Source organism: Delphinapterus leucas, chromosome 4 (genome assembly GCF_059928025.1).
Source record: "Delphinapterus leucas isolate spDelLeu-1000000601 "Yukka" chromosome 4, BTC_Dleu_Yukka2, whole genome shotgun sequence".
Lineage (NCBI taxonomy): Eukaryota > Metazoa > Chordata > Mammalia > Artiodactyla > Monodontidae > Delphinapterus > Delphinapterus leucas.
In genome coordinates this window covers 2,967,960-2,990,679 of record NC_143132.1, presented here as the reverse complement: position 1 = coordinate 2,990,679, position 22,720 = coordinate 2,967,960, and the positions used below count along the sequence as shown (strand labels likewise).

Genomic DNA, 22,720 nt, shown 5'->3' with positions numbered 1-22,720 from the left:
GTGGTGATGCCGGTGGCGGGGAGCAGCAGTGAAGCTTCGCCTGAATGCCCGCCGCTCACCTCCTGCTGTGCGGCCCGGTTCCTAACAGGCCGCGGCCCCCAGGGGTTGGGGACCCCTGTGGTAAAGGATTGAGGAGGAGCTGGCGATGCAGCTCTGACGACGCCTGCCGGCCTGGACCCCTCCTCTGTTCTCGTGGTTTCGTGGCCTCTGCTGTAAGAACCGCATCAGGAGATGCTTGGCAAGACCTCTGCACACCGTGGACTTGCCCTGTCCAGAGCACCGGCACACACGTGCCAACACGGGGCTTCCGTTCACCAAAGAGCCGATGTGAACTCCAGCAAAGCCGGCCTCTGGTGGGTGCATGGCTCAGAGCAGGGCAGACGTGCTCCTGCAGGAAACAGAGCACCAAGCCAGAATCGACGGGCCACCTCAGCTGCGGGGCTGCCCTCTGACTCGGCTCTGAACCTGCTCCCGCTGCGCACCTGGTCCCTCGGCCCATGCCCTGACTTGGAGAGCATCTCCTGCCCCAGGGCCTTTGCACCTTCTGTACCTTCAGCTTGCTGGGCTCTTCCCCTGCTGTCCACCGGGCAGCCCTGCCAGTCTGTTGGGAAACGCGGCCACTCTGCCTCCCAGAGATCTTCAACCCTTTCCTTGCTTTTTCTTTCTTTTTAAAATTGCGGTGAGGGCCTCCCTGGTGGCATGGTGGTGAAGAATCCGCCTGCCAACGCAGGGGACACGGCTTCAAGCCCTGGTCCGGGAAGATCCCACATGCCGCGGAGCAGCTGAGCCCATGCGCCACAACTGCTGTGCCTGCGCTCTAGAGCCCGTGAGCCACAACTACTGAGCCCGTGTGCCACAACTACAGAGCTCACAAGCCACAACTACTGAGGCCTGAGCCACAACTACTGAGCCTGTGCTCTAGAGCCTGCAAGCCACAACCACCAAGCCCGTGCCCTAGAGCCCATGAGCCACAACTACTGAGCCCACGTGCCACAACTACTGAGCCCATGAGCCACAACTACTGAGCCTCTGCTCTAGAGCCTGCGAGCCACAACTACTGAGTCTGTGCTCTAGAGCCTGCAAGCCACAACTACTGAGCTCACATGCCACAACTGAGCCCGCAAGCCACAACTACTGAGCCCACGCTGTAGAGCCCACGAGCCACAACTACTGAGTCTGTGAGCCACAACTCCTGAGCCCATGTGCCACAACTACTGAGCCCACGAGCCACAACTACCGAGCCCACGCTCTAGAGCCCACAAGCGACAACTACTGAGCCCGTGTGCCACAACTACTGAGTCTATGAGCCACAACTACTGAGCCTGCACTCTAGAACCTGCAAGCCACAACTACTGAGCCCGCGAGCCACAATTACTGAGCTGCGAGCCACAATTACTGAGCCTGTGCTCTAGAGCCCGCGCTCTAGAGCCCACGCGACACAACCACTGAAGCCTGCGCGGCTAGAGCCCATGCTCTGCAACAAGAGAAGCCACCGCAATGAGAAGCCCGTGCACAGCAATGAAGAGTAGCCCCCACTTGCCGCAACTAGAGAAAGCCCGCGCGCAGCAACGAAGACCCAAAGCAGCCAAAAATAAATAAAGTTTTAAAAATTGTAGTAAAATACACATATCATAACATGTACCATCTTAACTATTTTTAAGTGCACAGTTTATTTCATCTTCCCAAACGGAAACTCTGTCCCCGTTAAACACTCGCTCCCTGTCACTGCCCCCCGCCAGCCCCGGGCCCCCATTATTCTCACTTTCTGTCCCTATGAATCTGACTCCTCTAGGGACCTCTGTGAGTTAGGGACCTCTGTGAGTTAGGGACCGTACAGTACTTGTCCTTGTGACCAGCTGATTTCACTCGCATAATGTCTGCAGGCTCACCCACGTTGTGGCATGTGTCAGGATGCCCCTGTTCGAGGCCAAATACTATTCTACCACGTGTATAGACGGCACTTTTTATCCATCGTCCATAGGTCTCTTGCTTTTTCCTGGTGGCACAGATCACCTTTGCAGTTGTTTTATTTCTTCTTTGATTCTTCCCACGAGCAGGGAGGCCCCGGTGCCTGATCAGTGGTGGGACCTCAGTGGCTATCTGGTGAGCGAGTGAGTGAATGAGGGAGCATTTTAAGGCTCCTGCTCTCAAGCCGCCCTCCCCGGGGGTTGTCCCGGTTTGATTTGCCCTCGTCGGGAGCTGGTGGAGGCCCACGCCGGGTGGGCAGGGATGCCCAGCACCTCCCACTGCTTCCTCTAATGCTGACCGATTTGGTAGATAAAAAAGAGCCTCGCTGTGAGCCTGCAGGTCTCTGTGTACACGTGGAGGCACGTCTCCTAAGGAGCGCGGGGCTGCTGACAGTATTTCAAGCTGAAGAGCTCTATTAACGGGGGTAGGAGTCTTCCCAGCACCACCGAGACCGCCACGGAGGACAGCTGCTGCTTTCTCCAGCTGGCTTGGCTCCGGGAAGCGGGAAGGGTTCTGGAACCCACTGTGCGCTCAGCTTGAGGGAGAATGAGGGCGGGATGAAGACCCAGCCATCCCTGGCGGCGGAGGAGGGGACATGTCCCTGCTCAGGGCTCCTGCTGCGACCGGCACAGCCCGCGGCTTGTTCGGCCGAAGGGGAACTGTCAGGGGGGCCTGACTGATGGCCACGAAGTGGGAGGGCCAGGCTCAGGCTGGCCACCCACCCATGGCTGGTCACACCAGGGATGGGGAGGGGGCCACGTTGCTGCCACCAGTGGGTGGGACGGCACTGCCCTCTGCATGCCGGCCGGACCCTGAAGAGAGGCTCGCCGTCCCTCCTCCCTCCTGGTGGCCCTGGCCCCGGACCTGGTCGGGGTGGCGAATCTCATCCTCCAGGCATGTCGGGGGGCCTGCACCCTAGCTGCAAGGGATGGTGCGGGAGTGGCTGGCGCTTCCGGCCCAGAGGTTGGGAGGTGGGCTTTGTCTCCCCCCAGGACTTGAGTCATGAGATGAGGCAATCCACAACCCAGGAAGACCCCCTTCCTGCTGGGCACGGCCAGGCATGACCCGTGTCCACCACCCCAGCTCGGGGGAGGGAGGGCCCACCAGCCACGTGGGCTGACCACGGGTTTGGACCCAAGGAGCTCCATCCGTTTGCTTGCTCTCTGGGACACCAGTGTCCTGAGCCAGCTCTCTCTGTCATTTGGGTTTTCATTAAAAAGGGCACCTTGGGAAGGGGTGAGGGTATGGCAGAAATTGAAACCGGCACCCAACTTTTATTTTTTCTTCTTCCTTAGGACTTCCTTAGACACCCCCCCCCATTTTAAGCTGAGCCTGTGGCCACGGAATAAATGTTCCACTGCCCAGCCTCCCTTGCAGCTAAGGTGGGACACGTTCCCACATTCAGGCCAGTGGGCAGGGCAGCCTCCTGTGCTAATACTGCTGTGGCCAGAGCGAGGGTGTGGAGAGGTTAGCTGACTCCAGGCCGACCTCTGCTCACACTAGAGGGTCCCCAGCACAGGCCTGCGTCCTGGGTCTGCCTGGAGAAATGGCAGCGATGGACTAATTCACCATTTTTCCAATTTGCACAAAGGCACTGTCGCCTTGCCAAGCTGTGTGCCCCCAGGGCTGCATCTAGCAGAGGGATTGCCTTTTTCAAATTCCCCCAAAGGTACCCTGTGTGATGGCAGCTGGATCAGCCAATAGGATCCAAGTGGAAGTGTCGGGTATGACGTCAGAAGTGTCAACAAAGGGATGAGGGCAGGTTATGTCGGGGGCGTCGGGGGCTGACTGCGTCCCCTCCAAATTCATAGGTTGAAGTCCTAACCCAGCACCTCTGAATGTGACCTTATTTGGAATGAGGTAGTTATAGATAGATGCAGTTAATTAAGATGAGGTCATTAGGGTGGCCCTAACCTGATGACTGGGGTTCTTATAAAAAGGGGTGACTTGGAAACAGAGACACATGCAGAGGGAGGACGCCATGTGAAGATGGAGGCAGAGGTCAAGGTGATGCTTCTCCACCCCAGGGAAGCCCAAGAGTTGCCAGCAAACCCCGAGAAGTTAGGAAAAAGCCTCCAGACGGAACCAACGCTGCCCACACCTGGATCTTGGCCCTCTTTCCTCCAGAACTGTGCGAGGATTAATTTGTGTTTTTTTAAGCTGTCCAGTTTGGGGTACTTTGTTACACCAGCTCTAGCTAATGCGGGGTGGGGGGCGGATGGCCGTCTATCTCTGGAAAAACTGAAGACACCGTCACTCCTAGCAGCCCCCCTCCTCCTGCCTAAGCATCGCAGTGAGGGTCGGGCCCAGCTGTAAGTAGCACAGACCCAAAGTAAGAGTGGCTTATGCAACAGAGGAATGAGTGTCTTTCTCTCTCATAGAAGTCTAGAGGTTAAATCACGGGACTTAAACTGAGTGAATACACATGAAATGCTTAGAACAATGGCCAGTTCATAATAGTGATCTGTAAGGTTTAGCCACTGCGTTCAGAGATGTTTGTGGCCGCATCACGTGTCACAGTAAAGCACTGGAAACAAACACCCGTCCGTGTGGGTGGGCGAAGCGGTCTGAGGGAAGATGACACGGCCGGAAGTGGACGAGCCGGTGCGGCACCATCGACACACACCATCCTGAGAGCGCGGAGCTGAGCAGAAAAGGCTGGCGGCACAACGGTACCTATGATACCGGTAACACACGCCATCTAGGGACACACGCGTGTGGAGCGAGACGACACAGGCACCATCAGAAAGCCACGCGGGGCTCCAGCTGCCGTTGTGAGGTTTTATTTCTTCAGTGGGGCGGTTACTGTTCTTTCCTTCCTCCCGTCTGTTTGTCTGAAATACTCCCTTAAAATCAGAATATTATGCTGAGTGAAGGAAGTCAAACACAAGAGTATAACCTGATGATCCCACCGATACGCTGGGGCTGCTGAAACAAAGCACCACGAACAGGGGGCTGAAAGCAACAGACCTTCATTCCCTCCCAGTCTGGAAGCCAGGAGTCTGAGATCAGGGGGTCACAGGGCCGTGCTCCCTCTGGAGGCTCTGGGGGCGGGTCCTTCTGGCTCTTCCAGCTTCCAGGGCTCCAGGCATCCCTGGCTTGTGGCCGCATCCCTCCCATCTCTGTCTCCACGGCCGCATCCTCCTCCTCTTGTCCGTGAGTCTCAGGTCTCCGCTCACCTCTCCCCTAGACGGACCCTTGTTGGCACACACGTGAGGGCCTTTAGGCCTACCTGGATGACCCAGGATAATCACCCCATCACACCTGCAAACGCTTCCAAAGAGGGGAACATTCTCAGGTTCCAGGGATTAGGACCTGATATTTCTTATTTGTCCTACCACAGTTCTACTGAAAAATACTTTTTTGAAAAAACTTCCCCATCCTCAGTCAAATCATCAAATGAGCCCCCCTGAGGTCAGAGCACATCTCCCGCCAGCTCTGTGCAGTCCCAGGCCCTCCTCGGACCTGGTGGGGAAGGCCTCCGCCTGCCGGGTTGTCTGTGGGGACCGGGACGGCTTCCCGCACAGCCCCCGGGGGGACAGCGGCGTGTGGCCTGCTCACGGCTGCCGGGGGCCCGGGGCTGCAGAACACCCGGAAGGAGCCTCGGTCTTAGAGACAAATAGCTGACGAGTAAGAAACTGGCCATTTCCAAAAGGCACACCCAGCTGTACCTGGGGCTCTTTACAGAGGAGTGAAGCCACGTCCACGACAGGAGGCCTTTCCCGGAAGATGGATGGAGTGCGGCGGCCGGGACAGGGTCAGGCAGCTGTGAGCACCCCGTCCACACAGCCCAGCCCCGCCAGAAAGCTCCTGAGGGACAGTGGCCTCTCCCATCGAATCTTCGGCCTGCCCACGTGGTCTGAGGCCTTGGAAGGGGCCGTCTCCGGCGTTTAGGAAACAAGAGTGGGCCCTCAGGGCTGCGTCTTCAGCATGTCCTGCACGCTGTGTCCGTCTATCGAAATATCTATGGCTGCCCAGCCCTGTTCCCCGTCACTCTGGGGGTACCCGTCTTGATGGCCTGCTGGGGCCCTTGTTTTCCCCCTTCATTTTGGTGTAGTGCATCTTCCAGTGCTCCCCTGGGCCCAGAGGCCACCTGCTTCGGGGGAAACGTCTACAGCCTCCCTCCAGGGTTAAGGGAGAGCGTGCTTGCATCCAGGATTCTGGCCCACGTCCCTTCTTTCAGATGTTTTGAGTCTTCGCTCCCTTGTCTCCCAGCCTCCACATGCTAGAGATGGAGAAGCTGGATCCCCTTCTCATTCCCTAGACTCTCTCTGTGGGCTGGATTTCCCCACCCGTAAGTGGAAACTTTTTCTGATCTTCTTGTCCCAAGTGATCTAACATTTCACGATGATGTTCCCTGTGTGGGTCTTTCTCCATCTGTTGTGCTGGGTACTAGGTGGAACCTTTCAATCTACAAACTCGTGTCTTTCAGTCTGGGACAGTTTCTTGAATTATTTCACTGGTGATTTCCTTCTCTCTTGTTTCCTCTTTTCTGGAACTCCTACAAACCAGATACTGGAGCCCAAGAAGCTCAAAGAATTCCAAGCACAAGAAACATGAAGAAAGATACATCACGATTTCCAAAACAATACTGAACATAAACAAATCCAGAGGACTCACACTTCTTGATTTCAAAACTTACTACAAAGCTACAGTAATTAAAACAGTGTGGTACTGGCATAAGGACAGACATATAGACCAGTGGAACAGAACCAAAAGTTCAGAAATAAACCCATACATCTATGGCCAGCTGATTTTCCACAAGAGTGCCAAGACCATTCAATGGAGAAAGAATGTCTGTTCCCCAAATGGACAGCCATATACAAAAGAATGAATTTGGACCCCTGCCCCGCACCATGTACTAAAATTAACTCAAAATGGATCAATGAACTAAACGTAAAAGCTAAAACTATAAAACTCTTAGAAGAAAACATGACCTTGGATTGGCAAGGATAGAATACCAACAATGAAACAAAAGAAAAAACATAAATTGAACATCATCAAAAACAAAACACTGTTGTACACCAAAGGTCATTATCAAGAAAGAGGAAAGCTACCCCACAGAATGGGAGAAAATATTTGCAAATCGCATGTCTGATAAGGCTCTAGTATCCAGAATATATAAAGAACTTCTACAACTGAACAACAAAAGGCAAACAACTCAATTTTAAAATGGGCAGAAGTACCTGAATAGACATTTCTCCAAAGAAGATACACAAATGACCAAACAAGCACATAAAAAGATGCTCAACATCATTAGTCATTAGGGAAATGCAAATCAAAACCACAGTGAGATAACGCTTTACACCCACTATCACGGCTATAAAAAACAAAACGCAGAAAATAAGCGTTGGTGAGGATGTGCAGCAACTGGAACCTTCCTGCACTGCTGGTGGGGATGTAAAATGGTGCGACTGTGGAACACAGTTTGGTGGCTCCCCCAAAAATGCATCATAGAATTATCACGTGGCCCAGCAATTCCAGTCCTGGGTATAGAACCAAAAGAACTGAAAACAGCTGTTCAAACAAATGCCTGTACACGAAGGTGCGTAGCACTACTATAGGCTCAACAGCCCAAGAGTGGAAACAACCCAGATGCCCGTCAGCTGATGAGGGACAAACGAAACGTGGTCTGTCCGCATAAGGGATACTGATCAGCCACAAAAATGAAGCACGGATCCATGCGGCAGTGAATGAATCTCAAAAACAGCAGACAAAGGGAAATAAGCCAGACACGAGAGGCCACAGATTGTATGATTCTTTTTATATGAAATATCCAAGACGGTAAAGCCACGGGGATGGAAGGCAGAGTAGTGGGTGCCAGGAGAGGAGGGGAGAGGGGAGTGACTGCTTAATGGGGGGATGAAATGTTCTGGAACTCGACAGAGGTGGGGGCTGGACGACCTCTAATAAACGCTACTGAATTACACATTGGAAAATTGATCATTTTAGGTTAAGTGGATTTCACCTCAATCAAAAAACCCCAAACACTCAAGCCACTCCAACCAACCCATGCCCAGGTGAACCACGCTGCTGGGAGAAGGGCCACAGCGCCGACGCACGCTTCCTGGGCCCCATTCTCCTGCTCCCCCCTCTGGACTCCTGGGAAAGGCACCGGCCTCTGTCTTCAGTCCCCCTACCCCAGTCACGGCAGGGGTCCATCCGCCTGGCTGAGTTCTCTTTGAAAAGATTTGCTTGCTGAAACATCTTAAGAGAAAGTTAGTTAAAGAAAAACACATCTAATCGAATAAATCATATATAGATTCATTTAGGTGGCCAAGTGTTAATGACGGGGACCTATAACATCTCTGCTGGGCCCGGGCTAAGCAGTAAGCGTCCTTGAAACCCATTGTGACAGAGTGATGCCCAGCGCCAGGTGGCTAAAAATCACGTGTTTGTTTGTTTAGTGTTTATGAAAGCAAAAGAGAACAGCCACACAGCCCTGGGGGGTAGTCAGAACTGGGCTGCGGCCCCGGCACCTCCACTTCCCGAGTTTGTCTTCTGGTTCCGCTCGCGGGCGGCCACGAAGTTCAGCAAGTCGATGGCAGTGACGACTCCGAACACCATCTGCCTCTTACTGGACTCCCCGTGGCTGTGGTCTGAGGGGGGACAAGGCCGCAGGTTCAGAGGGGCCTTCATACGGAGCGGATCTGAGGCGGCCACGCCCCCGGGCACAGGGTGGCGGGGGTGTGCGGGGAGGATGCCCCGTGTCCACGGGCACCTGTGTGCCCTGGCGGCCCAAGCACAAGTGCCGTCCCCTCCCAACGCAAGCCACTTGGGCGAAGCTGCAGACAGCAGGGCCCTGACCCCTCTGAGCCACGTCCACCAGGGACGCCCGAGGGTCACATTCATTCAGAACAGCCGGTGGTCGCCCCTGGTGCCCAAGGCCCGAGTCGTGGCATGAAATTCCAATCCTACTCACACCCAACACCACCGGCTCATCACATCTCTGGCCTACAGTTCTGTGTTCAAACCCATGCCTTTCTCTCAGGCTTAGAATGGATGCAGGCCGCTGGCCCCCTGCCCTGCCGCCCAAGGGCAGAGAGGGTGATGGAGATGGTAAATTTTACATTTCAACTCGACTGGGCCATGGAGTGCCCCGATACTGGGCGAACATTCTGGGTGTCTTTGGATGAGATCAACTCTTGTTTGGATGGACCTAGTAAAGCAGATTGCACTCCCCAGTGTGGGTGGGCCTCATCCAGTCAGTTGAAGGCCCGAATAGAACAAAAGGGCTGACCCAACGCGAGTAAGATGGAAATGTCCGGCTTTGGACTCGGAAACATTGACTCTTGGGGCCTTGAACCTGGCCACTAGCCCCGCAGGTCTTGGGACTTGCCAGGCTATAAGCCATTCCTTAGAGCAAATCTCTGTATACACACATCCTACTAGTTCTGTTTCTTCGGGGAACCCTGACTGACAGCTGTTGTGAAGCACACAGCGGGCCGGGCAGAGCTGAGCAGCCGGTGGCAAATGCCCAGGTCGCACCCCATTCCACCAGACCCCGCTTCCCTGTCTGTCCCTCACGCCTTTGAGGGCAGAGGTCACACAGGGTGGGCTGCTGGAGACACAGAGAGGCCAGGCACCCTACTGGCCGGCTCGGAGCACCTCAGGAAAAAGCAAGGGGCACCCAGAAGAGATGAGGGGCTTCTAGGCAAAGGGGCAGCTTTGGAGCACTGAGCCCCACGGGGGCGGGCAGTCAGAGCGGTCTCCAGGTCCCCCGGGAGACTGGCCAGAGCTGGGTCAGCAAACTTTCTGTAAAGGGCGGTAGGGTCTCTGTTATGACCCCTCAGCTCCGCCCACACAGCACGAAAGCGGCCGTTGACCGTGCTTTCTGACAGGGCGGTGTCAAAGGAAACTTTATTTACAGACCCTGAAACCGGATCCCACGTCAGGGTGTGTAGATGTTCAAACACGAGTGTGTGACACAAGAAGGGGAGCCCAAACTCGGGGTCCGGGCCTGGACGCCCTCCTTGGCACTTGGAGGCTGCGATGCTGACCACAGCGCCGCTCCCCAGCTCGAGGGGTGGGCGGGGCGTACACACCTGCAGGTCCCCCCCCCACCCCCAAGGCCAGGTCCCACGCCGAGGAACCGAGGATGGGAGAGGGTTAGGTGGGGGCGCCCACGCCCCGGGACCAGCCCTCGGCGGGCGGGAGGGCGGACTCCGAGGCCCCCCCGCACCGACCCCAATTCTCGGGATTTGTATAACCCTCGTCCTCTCCCGGCACCAGAATAACATCCCGGGCCTCCAGAGATGCGGCCAGGAGGTCCGGGAAGGGCTTTGTGAGCAGGCTATAAAGCCCTGTGATCTCACCGCGAGCCGGTACCCAGGTTGGCCCACAGCGGGGTCCCTCTGAGATCTGCACCCAAGGCTGGGGATCAGCTTCTCCAGCTCCCAGACGCCCTGTGCGCTCACGGCTGGAAAGCGCACACACAAGCCTGGGCCGGGGGCCCGGCGGCCAGCACCCCACAGGGCTCACGCCCCCACCCACAGCCCGCAGAGGGCCCCACTTACACTGGATCTGCTCATGGACCACCAGGGCGAAGTGGTCCATCTCCAGGATGTGCGAGAGCTTGCCCAGAGGGTCCGTCAGGTGGATCTGGAAGGGAAGCCGTGGTCAGCGCTCGCCAGGGCAGCCCAGCTTGGCCGGAGCCCGAGGAAAGGAGCACAAGGCAGCAGGAGGGGCCGGCGTCCCTCCAGAAGGTTCTTCTGGAGCCTCTTGCTGACTTAGAAACTGAACGAGCCTTGACACACGTGAAAGGACACTTGGATGACCTGGAAGAGTCCGTACGTGAAAGGACACTTGGATGACCTGGAAGAGTCCGTATGTATCACTCTGCAAAGAGCCAGCAGGACGGCTTCCCACAGTATGATTCCACCTCTATGAATTTCCAGAAAAGGCAAAACTAGTCAGATTGGCGGTTGCAGGGTTCAGGCAGTGGGGAATGGGTACAGGGATCCAGGGCACGTGGGGCACATACACTACTGTGTGTGATGCTCTAATGGGTACAGGTCGCTGTACATTTGTCAAAACCCACAGAGCTATAGAACCCAAAGACTGAACCCTCAGTAAACTAGTGACTTTAGTTACGAACAGCGTAATATTCGCCATCCATCGGAACAAATCCTACATCAGTGCAAGATGTGACAGTACAGGGCGTGGTGAGGGGCGGGGGTACAGGGCCTGGTGAGGGGAGGGCAACGTGAGCGCCCACTCTGGGCCATCTGCTCAGTAGACACACGATGAGAGCTTCCAAGAAAAAGAAAACAAGGACACTTGGGTCCATCTTGCAAACCCCAAGGCGATCTCCAAAGCTGTGAGCCCCACTGGAACCCCTTCTAGGTCGGCTCTGGCAACGGAGGCAAGTTCCCTGGGAGAGGGCGCAAGCTCGGGGGTGGGAGGAAAAGCACCAGCAGTGCCTTAACCTGTGTAAGGAGGGTTGGGCACCACTGCCCGCCAAGCACTAGTGCAGCCGAGCGGTACACAACACAGCGGCCCCGGGCTGTGGAAGCAACTTCCCCCATGCTTGCCTTTACGAGGTCAGACGCTGGGCGTGGTCAGTAGACCACGGGGGTCAGGATTTCTCCTCTCCGTCGGGAGAACAGGGCGGAAAGGGGGCGCCACAGCTCCACGGGCACCTCCCCCGGCTGCTCACTGCCGGCGGCCAGACCCCCGTGGCGGCAGGAAGGGGCAGCCCTGGATGCGGAAGGTGTACCCAGGAGACAGGACCCACCCAGGTTTCCTCAGGGCCGCATTCTCCTCGGGACCCTGTCTGCACCAGGGATGCCGGGGACCCTGCTGAAGGACGTCCTGTGTCCGCTTGCACCCACCGCTTGGTTCCTGGAGCAGAGCAGGCACACACGGCCCCACCCAACATCTCGGTGGCAGGGCGTCGAGACCCCTGAGGGCCTGGATGGCACTAGAGCCCAGGGAACTGGGGCTCGGCTACACCTCGGGGGAAGGCTGCAGCTGGAGGTCAGCCTCGGCCACTAAAGGGGGTGACCTAGTGGAACAGGGAAGAGCCAATCCTGACTACTGTTTCTTTTACTTTAACCTTTGCTTCCCGTTGCTTTTGTTCGCTAAAAGGACAGCCTGCCTCGGGGAACCCCGCCCCTCTGCCTGAATGTTAAACCCAAGTGCCTTTGTTCAGGGAGGCTGCAAGAAAGAAGAAGCTAACACATCCCCTCCCCGAGGCTGGCCATTCCAGGGGACATTTGCATATCTTATGGCCTTTTTACTTTACTTCCCCACCTCCTCCCCCTCTCTGTTCTGTGAAAGAAACTGGCATCCAGACCCCGGGAAGACGGTTCTTTGAGACATCAGTCTGCCATCTTCTCCGTCTGCTGGCTTTCCAAATAAAGTTGTATTCCTAGCCTCGACACCTTGTCTCCCGATCTACTGGCCTGTCGTGCGGGGAGCAGAGCAAGCTTGGACTCAGTAACATTAGAGCGCTCGGCTCTTCCCTGGGGGAGGGGAGGGCACACACAGCAGAGAATCAGCAGGAGAGGCCAGAGACACACCAGGACTGGACTCAGGCACGGGAGGGGGTGGACAGCATGCACACCACACCTCGGAGGGACCTCAAAACACTCTGCTGGGCTTCCCTGGTGGCACAGTGGTTAAGAATCCGTCTGCCAAGGCCGGGGACACGGGTTCGAGCCCTGGTCCGGGAATAGCCCACATGCCATGGAGCAACTAAGCCCGTGTGCCACAACTACTGAGCCTGCGCTCTAGAGCCCGCGAGCCACAACCACTGAGCCCGTGTGCCACAACTACTGAAGCCCTCGCGCCTAGAGCCCGTGCTCTGCAACAAGAGAAGCCACCGCAATGAGAAGCCCTCGCACCGCAACAAAGAGTAGCCCCCGCTCGCCGCAACTAGAGAAAGCCCGCGCGCAGCAACGAGGACTGAACGCAGCCAAAAATAAAAAATAAATTTATATAGAAAATAAAGCACAAACCACTCTGCTGCATGAAAGAAGCCAGACAAGGGTACACACGGTGGGGCTGCATATGCGCACGAGCCCGGGGAGGGCGCACAGTCTACGGGACAGGATAGACGTGCAGGGAGGGGAGAGGAAGCCGGGGTAGAAGTGGGGGAGGGGATGGATACGCTCACTCTTGACTGTGGTGTTGCGGGTGTCTGTTCATTTCAAAATCATCAAATGGGACACGCTATGTTCAGCTCAACGCAGGGAAGAGGAGGGGCAGAAACTTCCAGAAATGCTGGTGGGCAATGGCATGGGCGGAAAGGTTGCCCCTGCTCAACCTGGCTGGCTACCCACGGGCATGTGACGCCGGGCCCTGTGCTCCCCACTCAGGGGCCACGGGGCCAGGATAGCCTCTTGGAGCTTCCACCGGACTGGGGGGCAATAAGTGCTCCAAGAACACACCCCGTGTGCTAGGTGCTCGGGGCCTGGGGGTCAGAGAGGCCGAGAGGAGGGGACGGGCGGTGGGGAGCGGGAGAGCAGAGACAGCCGGTGCCAAGGCAGCAGGAAGGGACCGGCCCGTCTGAGAACCAGGGCAGGTGGACGGCAGGAGTGGAGGCAGCCGGGGTCGCAGGGCCGGGACCCTCCCGGCTGGGCTTGGCAGGAAGGGGCAAGACCCCACCCACGTCTCCTGTGGGCTCTCCAGCCGCAGAGAGGGCCAGGAGTGAGGGGCCGTGCAGGGACCGCGCTGGAGGCGATGGCAGCGGGGCGGATATGGGGAGAAACACACAGATTCTGGTGACATTTCGGCTACGTGTGAGGTGGGGAAAAAGGAAAATCAAATCCATTCCTAGATTTGGGCTCCACCTGCTAGCCTTTCAAGCGGGGGACAGCCAGCGACCCAGCACTCCCACTCACTGGGGGTCCGAGGAGAAAGGAAGGGGTTGCAGAATGCCAGGAGACCAGGGAGAGGGGCTGCCCTGACCCCAGGCACCCTCGGGGACACAGAGTCGGCTCTGCCCTGGCCCATCACAGGGTGGCCATCATCTCAGGATGACCACGGGGTCTGACCAGCCCCGGCTCAGCCCCCAGAACGTTCTAGTTCTTATTAAGTACTTAGGCGCGCCAGGTGGTCTTAACTGAGGTGGGCACAGGACAAAATCAGGGCCCGGTGCCCTGGGAATGGTCATGCTGGCAGATGCCCGGCTCGGCTGGGATGACGGTCCCTGGGCTTGCCAGTGACCACAGGCGTGGCTGAGCCCTCACCAATGCTGGCCTTTCCCCACCTGGGGCTTCTCGCTTTGTGAAGCTGGGGCGAGCTGTCAGATTTAGGGGTCTGATGGGATCTGGGGTGGTGTCAAGGGTCAGGGGCGAGGGACGCGTGGCCCCGCCTCCCGGGACAGAGCTGGTCTCAGCACCGACTTCTCAGGCCTCGCGAGGCTCGTACCTGTTTGAACTGCTTGTAGATGACTTTTCGAACTTGGTCCGAAGGCTGAACCTTCCCCGCGAGCAGGGACGACAGCATGTTCCCCAGGGTCACCATCCCCAGGATCACCCTGGGGAAGCGGAGGCGGTGCAGGAGTCAGCGCTGGTGCCTCTCCCGCACTCTCCACGCCCCACCCCACCCCCTGCCAAGACAGCAGAGTCCGGCCCAGCCACCCTCAGGGTCAAACCCAGAACTCCTTAGAATCAACCACTATGCCCAGGGTCTCTGTGCGGCAGGAGCCGAGCAGTGACCAAACACCCTGCCCTTGGAGCTGACCGTCCAGTGCAGGCAACGGTACACCAGTGAGTCCTCTGGGCACCTCCATTCTGACAGGTGTCAAGGGTGACCAGCTGGCCAGTGTCGTGGGACATGGGACTTTCGGTGCTAGAATTGGGACAGTCCCGGGAGAGCCCTGATGGTGGGTCACTGTCGCCAGGGCACGTCTGTCACGGCCTTCCACCGTCAGGCACATGCCCAGAGCCAGGGCAGGACCCTACACCGGCCTCCTGTGCACATGCTGGGTGCAATGGGCTGGGACCAAGGCATTAAAGCCCAAAGGGTTAATATAAGCAGTCCCCATCCTGGCCGGTGCTCAGGGACCAGCCGTCCAATACTCTGAGCATCTGAGTGCAAAGTGACCAAGGTCAGCCGGCCAGCTGTGGGGTCCACTGGGCTGCCCCGTCCAGCACCGCGGACACAGAGCAGCGTGGAGCACAGGCTGGAGGCGCCCAGCAGGGCCCTCTGAGGGCAGAGCTCGGGATGGAGGCTGAGACTGACCCCGACTCGTCCACCACGGGCGCCTGGTCAAAGCCCTTCTCCCGGAGGATGTCGATGGTGTGCTCACAGGTGACCGTGGGCAGCACCGTCAGTGGGGCCGACAGGCTCAGCTCCTGAACTCGGAGGTGCCACCACCTGCAAGAAGAGGGTGGGCGGGAGGCTGAGTCCAGGACAGGGAGACCACAGGGGCGCCCAGCCAGGTGCAGGACAGCACACGTGCCCTGGGTACCAGGAACGCAAGTCCCGAGCCACACGCGTGTGGTTGGGGAGACATCTCTGCTCAGAGGCGTCCTCACCATGGCTTCTTCACCAAGAGGTCCTCCTCCTTCATGAAGCCCTTCTGCAGCATCCACTTGTCGCTCAGGAACTTGGACCTGCGGCACCACAAGTCACCAGGGTCTCACCACCACCTCTGCCCACACTGAGGATGGAGGTTCTCAGAGAGAAAGCCCAGCATCCCTCCCCAGACCCCACGGTCCAGCAGAGACCCCAAAGGGGCTGGCTGGAGGCTCCGCGAAGAGGCCTGAGAGCCAGATTCCAGAAAGACCCCCTAGGGAACTGTGGTCGACGGGGGTATCTGGTCAACCAGGGCTGAATGAGCTCAGAGCACAGCAGAAGGTTCTGTGGTGCGCTGGGACTGGGACCTGGGACCCTTTTCTGCAGTGCTTGCACCTGGACAAACGTCTTCTCAAGCAACAGATACAAAGAGACTATAAGGGACTAAAAATAACTGCATGCACAGCACAGCTGGGGCAAATTAAGGACAAAACAAGATAGAAAAAAACCAAAAACCCAACTGCCACTTCTGAGTTGCTGGGAGCAAAAGCAGGGTCCTGCAAATGCCCCATGTACACAGTACCACAAAGGGGTGGGCAGACCACCTAAGCCAGCCCTCCTGACCCCTGGACCCACCCCTACCCTCACCCCACTTAAGGGACCAGCTCACCCCCTCCTCAGCGAGAGAGCAAGGGAAGCTGTTACTTGTTTCCACTCCCGCCTGCTACAGAATGAGTCCCAATAAAGCCTTGCCTGAATTTCTTGTCTGGCCTCTTACTAATTTCTATTGATTAAAGAGTCCAAGAACCCAGGTGGGTAACAGTTCTGTCCCGGATCCTGTGCCGTCATGTCCCCTCGGGGCTCCTGGGTGGCCTCTTCCCTGGCTGTCCTCATGTCTGCTCTGGCAGAGGGGGATGAGGGACCCCATCCCACCTGGGGTCAGAGGACACCAGACCAGGCCTTGGGGTCTGCCAGAGACCTGCCCTAAAAGGGCAGATGAGAAAGCACCTGACAAATAGCTCCTTAGGCCTGGAGCTACAGGGGCAGGCTTGGAGGGAAGACCCGCTGAAAGCCCAGAGTGACTTCAGTTTAGGGGTGAGGAAACTGAAGCCCAGAGGGCAAAGCAGAGTTGTTGACCCTCACCAGCCATGTGGCTGACAGGGTCTTGGTGCTCCGGCCGGGTGTCAGGCCTGAGCCTCTGAGGTGGGAGAACCAAGTTCAGAACAGTGGTCCATCAGAGACCCTCGTAGTATCAATCGGCAAGAGCTCTCCCAGAGATCCCCATCTCAACACTAAGACACAGCTCCACCCAACGGCCAGCAAGCCCCAGTGCTGGACACCACATACCAAACAACTAGCAACACAGGAACACAACTGCACCCATTAGCAGAGAGGCTGCCTAAAATCATAAGTTAACAGACACCCCGAAACACACCACCAGAGGCAGTCCTGCCCACCAGAAAGACAAGATCCAGCCTCATCCACCAGAACACAGGCACCAGTCCCCTCCACCAGGAAGCCTACATGACCCACTGAACCAACCTTACCCACTGGGGGCAGACACCAAAAACAATGGGAACTACAAACCTGCAGCCTGTGAAAAGGAGACCCCCAAACACAGTAAGTTAAGCAAGATGAGAAGACAGAGAAACACACAGCAGATGAAGGAGCAGGTAAAAACCCACCAGACCTAACAAATGAAGAGGAAATAGGCAGTCTACCTGAAAAAGAATTCAGAATAATGATAGTAAAGATGATCTAAAATCTTGGAAATAGAATGGAGAAAATACAAGAAATGATTAATAAGGACCTAGAAGAACTAAAGAGCAAACAATGATAAACAACACAATAAATGAAATTAAAAATTCTCTAGAAGTAATCCATAACTGAATAACAGAATAACAGAATAACTGAGGCAGAAGAACGGATAAGTGACCTGGAAGATAAAATAGTGGAAATAACTACTGCAGAGCAGAATAAAGAAAAAAGAATGGGGCTTCCCTGGTGGCGCAGTGGTTGAGAGTTCGCCTGCCGATGCAGGGGACATGGGTTCGTGCCCTGGTCCGGGAGGAGCCCACATGCCGCGGAGTGGCTGGGCCCGTGGGCCATGGCCGCTGGGCCTGCGTGTCCGGAGCCTCTGCTCTGCAACAGGAGGGGCTGTGGCGGTGAGAGGCCCATGTACCACAAAAAAATAAAAAAAATAAAAAAATAATAATGAAAAGAATGGAGGACAGCCTCAGAGACTTCTGAGAAAACACTAAACGTGCCAACATTCGAATTATAGGGATCCCGGAAGAAGAAGAGAAAAAGAAAGGGACTGAGAAAACATTTCAAGAGATTATAGTTGAAAACTTCCTTAATATGGGGAAGGAAATAGTCAATCAAGTCCAGGAAGTGCAGAGAGTCCAATACAGGATAAATCCAAGGAGAAACATGCCAAGACACATATGAATCAAACTGTCAAAAATTAAATACAAAGAAAAAATATTGAAAGCAGCAAGGGAAAAGTAACAAATAACATACAAGGGAACCCCATAAGGTTAACAGCTGATCTTTCAGCAGAAGCTCTGCAAGCCAGAAGGGAGTGGCAGGACATATTTAAAGTGATGAAAGGGAAAAAAACCTACAACCAAGATTACTCTACCCAGCAAGGAACTCATTCAGATTCGACAGAGACATTAAAACCTTTACAGACAAGCAAAAGCTAAGAGAATTCAGCACCACAAAACCAGCTTTACAACAAATGGTAAAGGGGCTTCTTTAGGCAGGAAACACAAGAGAAGGAAAAGACCTACAATAACAAACCCAAAAAAAATAAGAAAATGGTAATAGGAACATACATATCAATAACTACCTTAAATGTAAATGGATTAAATGCTCCAACCAAAAGACACAGACTGGCTGAATGGATACAAAAACAAGACCCGTATATAGGCTGTCTACAAGAGACCCACTTCAGACCCAGGGACACATACAGACTGAAAGTGAGGGGATGGAAAAAGATATTCCATGCAAATGGAAATCAAAAGACAGCTGGAGTAGCAATTCTCATATCAGATAAAATAGACTTTAAACTAAAGACTATTACAAGAGACAAAGAAGGACACTACATAATGATCAAGGGATCAATCCAAGAAGAAGATGTAACAATTGTAAATATTTATGCACCCAACACAGGAGCACCTCAATATATAAGGCAAATGCTAACAGCCATAAAAGGGGAAATTGACAGTAACACAATCATAGTAGGGGACTTAACACCCTACTTTCACCAATGGACAGATCATCCAAAATGAAAATAAGTAAGGAAACACAAGCTTTAAATGATACATTAAACAAGATGGGCTTAATTGATATTTATAGGTCATTCCATCCAAAAACAACAGAGTAGTCTTTCTTCTCAAGTGTTCATGGAACATTCTCCAGGATAGATCATATCTTGGGTCACAAATCAAGCCGTGGTAAATTTAAGAAAATTGAAATCGTATCGAGTATCTTTTCTGACCACAACACTATGAGACTAGATATCAATTACAGGAAAAAATCTGCAAAAAATACAAACACATGGAGGCTAAACAATATACCACTAAATAACCAAGAGATCACTGAAGAAATCAAAGAGGAAAGCAAAAAATACCTAGAAACAAATGACAATGACAACACGATGACATAAAACCTACGGGATGCAGCAAAAGCAGTTCTAAGAGGGAAGTTTATAGCAATACAATCCTACCTCAAGAAACAAGAAACATCTCAAATAAACAACCTAACCTTACACCAAAAGTAATTAGAGAAAGAAGAACAAAAACACCCCAAAGTTAGCAGAAGGAAAGAAATCATAAAGATCAGATCAGAAATAAATGAAAAGGAAATGAAGGAAACAATAGCAAAGATCAATAAAACTAAAAGTTGGTTATTTGAGAAGATAAACAAAATTGATAAACCATTAGCCAGACTCATCAAGAAAAAAGGGAGAAGACTCAAACCAACAGAATAAAAAATGAAAAAGAAGTAACAACTGACACTGCAGAAATACAAAGGATCATGAGAGATTACTACAAGCAACTATATGCCAATAAAATGGACAACCTGGAAGAAATGGACAAATTCTTAGAAAAGCACAACCTTCCGAGACTGAACCAGGAAGAAATAGAAAATATAAACAGACCAATCACAAGCACTGAAATTGAAACTGTGATTAAAAACCTTCCAACAAACAAAAGCCCAGGACCAGATGGCTTCATAGGCAAATTCTATCAAACACTTAGAAAAGAGCTAACACCTATCCTTCTCAAACTCTTCCAAAATATAGCAGAGGGAGGAACACTCCCAAACTCATTCTACGAGGCCACCATCACCCTGATACCAAAACCAGACAAAGATGTCACAAAGAAAGAAAACTACAGGCCAATATCACTGATGAACATAGACGCAAAAATCCTCAACAAAATACTAGCAAACAGAATCCAACAGCACATTAAAAGGATCATACACCATGATTAAGTGGGGTTTATCCCAGGGATGCAAGGATTCTTCAATATACGCAAATCAAACCATGTGATATACCATATTAACAAATTGAAGGATAAAAACCATATGAAAATCTCAATAGATGCAGAAAAAGCTTTCGACAAAATTCAACACCCATATATGATAAAAACTCTCCAGAAAGTAGGCACAGGGGGAACTTACCTCAACATAATGAAGGCCATATATGACAAACCCACAGCCAACATCATCCTCAATGGTGAAAAACTGAAACCATTTCCACTAAGATCAGGAAGAAGACAAGGTTGCCCCACCTTCACTACTATTATTCAACATAGTTTTGGAAGTTTTAGCCACAGCAATCAGAGACGAAAAAGAAAGAAAAGGAATCCAAATCAGAAAAGAGGAAGTAAAACTGTCACTGTTTACAGATGACATGATACTATACATAGGGAATCCTAAAGATGCTGCCAGAAAACTACTAGCGCTAATCAATGAATCTGGTAAAGTAGCAGGATACAAAATTAATGCACAGAAATCTCTTGCATTCCTATACACTAATGATGAAAAATCTGAAAGAGAAACTAAGGAAACACTCCCGTTTACCATTGCAACAAAAAGAATAAAATACCTAGGAATAAACCTATCTAAGGAGACAAAAGACCTGTATGCAGAAAACTATAAGCCACTGATGAAAGAAATTAAAGATAAAACAGATGGGGAGATATACCATATTCTTGGATTGAAAGAATGAACACTGTGAAAATGACTTTACTACCCAAAGCAATCTACAGATTCAGTGAAATCCCTATCAAACTACCAATGGCATTTTTCACAGAACTAGAACAAAAAATTTCACAATTTGTATGGAAACACAAAAGACCCTGAATAGCCAAAGCAATCTGGAGAAAGAAAAACGGAGCTGGAGGAATCAGCCTCCCTGATTTCAGACTATACTACAAAGCTACAGTAATCAAGACAGTATGGTACTGGCACAAAAACAGAAATACAGATCAATGGAACAGGACAGAAAGCCCAGAGATAAACCCACGCACACATGGTCACCTTATCCTTGATAAAGGAGGCAAGAATATACAATGGAGAAAAGACAGCCTCTTCAATAAAGTCGTGCCGGGAAAACTGGACAGGTACATGGAAAAGAATGAAGTTAGAACACTCCCTAACACCATACACAGAAATAAACTCAAAATGGATTAAAGCCTAAATGTAAGGCAAGACACTATAAAACTCTTAGAGGAAAACACAGGCAGAACACTCAATGATATAAGTCACAGCAAGATCCTTTTTGACCCACCTCTTAGACAAATGGAAATAAAAACAAAAACAAACAAATGGGACCTAATGAAACTTAAAAGCTTTTGCACAGCAAAGGAAACCATAAACAAGACCAAAAGACAACCCTCAGAATGGGAGACAATGTTTGCAAACTAAGCAACTGACAAAGGATTAATCTCCAAAATATACAAGCAGCTCATGCAGCTCAATATCAAAGAAACAAACAACCCAAACCAAAAATGGGCAGAAGACCTAAACAGACATTTCTCCAAAGATACACAGATTGCCAACAAACATATGAAAGGAGGCTCAACATCACTAACCATTAGAGAAGTGCAAATCAGAACTACAATTAAATATCACCTCACACTGGTCAGAATGGCCATCATCAAAAAATCTACAAACAATAAATGCTGGAGAGGGTGTGGAGAAAAGGGAACCCTCTTGCACTGTTGGTGGGAATGTGGGCTAAATTGATACAGCCACTATGGAGAACAGTATGGAGGTTCCTTAAAAAACTAAAAATAGAACTGCCATATGACCCAGCAATCCCACTACCGGGCATATACCCTGAGAAAACCATAATTCAAAGAGTCATGTACCACAATGTTCACTGCATCACTATTTACAATAGTCAGGACATGGTAAGTGTCCACTGACAGATGAATGGATAAAGAAGATGTGGCACATATATACAATTGAATATTACTCAGCCATAAAAAGAAACGAAATTGAGTTAGTTTTAGTGAGGTGGAAGGACTTAGAGTCTGTCATACAGAGTGAAGTAAGTCAGAAAAAGAAACAAATACCGTGTGCTAACATATATATGGGATCTAAAAAAAAAAAAAAAAAGTTTCTGAAGACCTAGGGGCAGGACAGGAATAAAGACGCAGACGTACAGAATGCACTTGAGGATACGGGGAGGGGGAAGGGTAAGCTGGGAGGAAGTGAGAGAGTGGCATGGACATATATACACTACCAAACGTAAGGTAGATAGCTAGTGGGAAGCAGCCGTATAGCACAGGGAGATCAGCTCGGTGCTATGTGACCACCTAGAGGGGTGGGATAGGGAGGGTGGGAGGGAGGGAGACGCAAGAGGGAGGAGATATGGGAACATATGTACATGTATAACTGATTCACTTTGTTGTGAAGCAGAAACTAACACACCATTGTAAAGCAATTATACTCCGATAAAGATGTTAAAAAAAAAAAAAAAAGGCAGACGAGGACCAAGAAAGTGGGGAGCAGGGAGGACCCACAGCCCCCCAGCCTAGGCGTGTGTGCCCGAGACATGATCATTCAGTCACACTCTCGCCATTTCTCTCCCACACACACAGTCAGGAGTGCGCACGCACAGCAGGCCGGCCCAGCACACGGGGAGATGGCCGTTCTCACGCACCGTGCGGTGTGAGCGGACGGCCATGCTCAGGACAACCTGGCAGTGGACACCCAGACATGCCTCACCCCCTGCTGGAATGGGCGCCCACCAGGGGCAGCGGAG

At 52.7% G+C, this 22,720-nt stretch overlaps 1 protein-coding gene across 4 annotated transcripts in view; it reads right to left on the bottom strand.

Annotated features, from left to right (window-relative positions):
* Window positions 1–7,715: 7,715 nt before the first annotated feature.
* The window catches only part of CBS (cystathionine beta-synthase), a 30,779-nt gene continuing 15,774 nt past the window's right edge, over window positions 7,716–22,720 (bottom strand). For 3 of the 4 annotated variants that reach the window (XM_022552874.3, XM_089910142.1, XM_089910141.1), the window contains 5 exons: window positions 15,456–15,533; window positions 15,160–15,294; window positions 14,344–14,452; window positions 10,485–10,569; window positions 7,716–8,567 (listed from right to left, as the gene is read on the bottom strand). In XM_022552874.3, the coding sequence (XP_022408582.2) occupies window positions 8,422–8,567; window positions 10,485–10,569; window positions 14,344–14,452; window positions 15,160–15,294; window positions 15,456–15,533 (553 nt within the window). In that variant the 3' untranslated portion in view covers window positions 7,716–8,421. The other variant, XM_022552875.3, reaches the window with a different exon arrangement.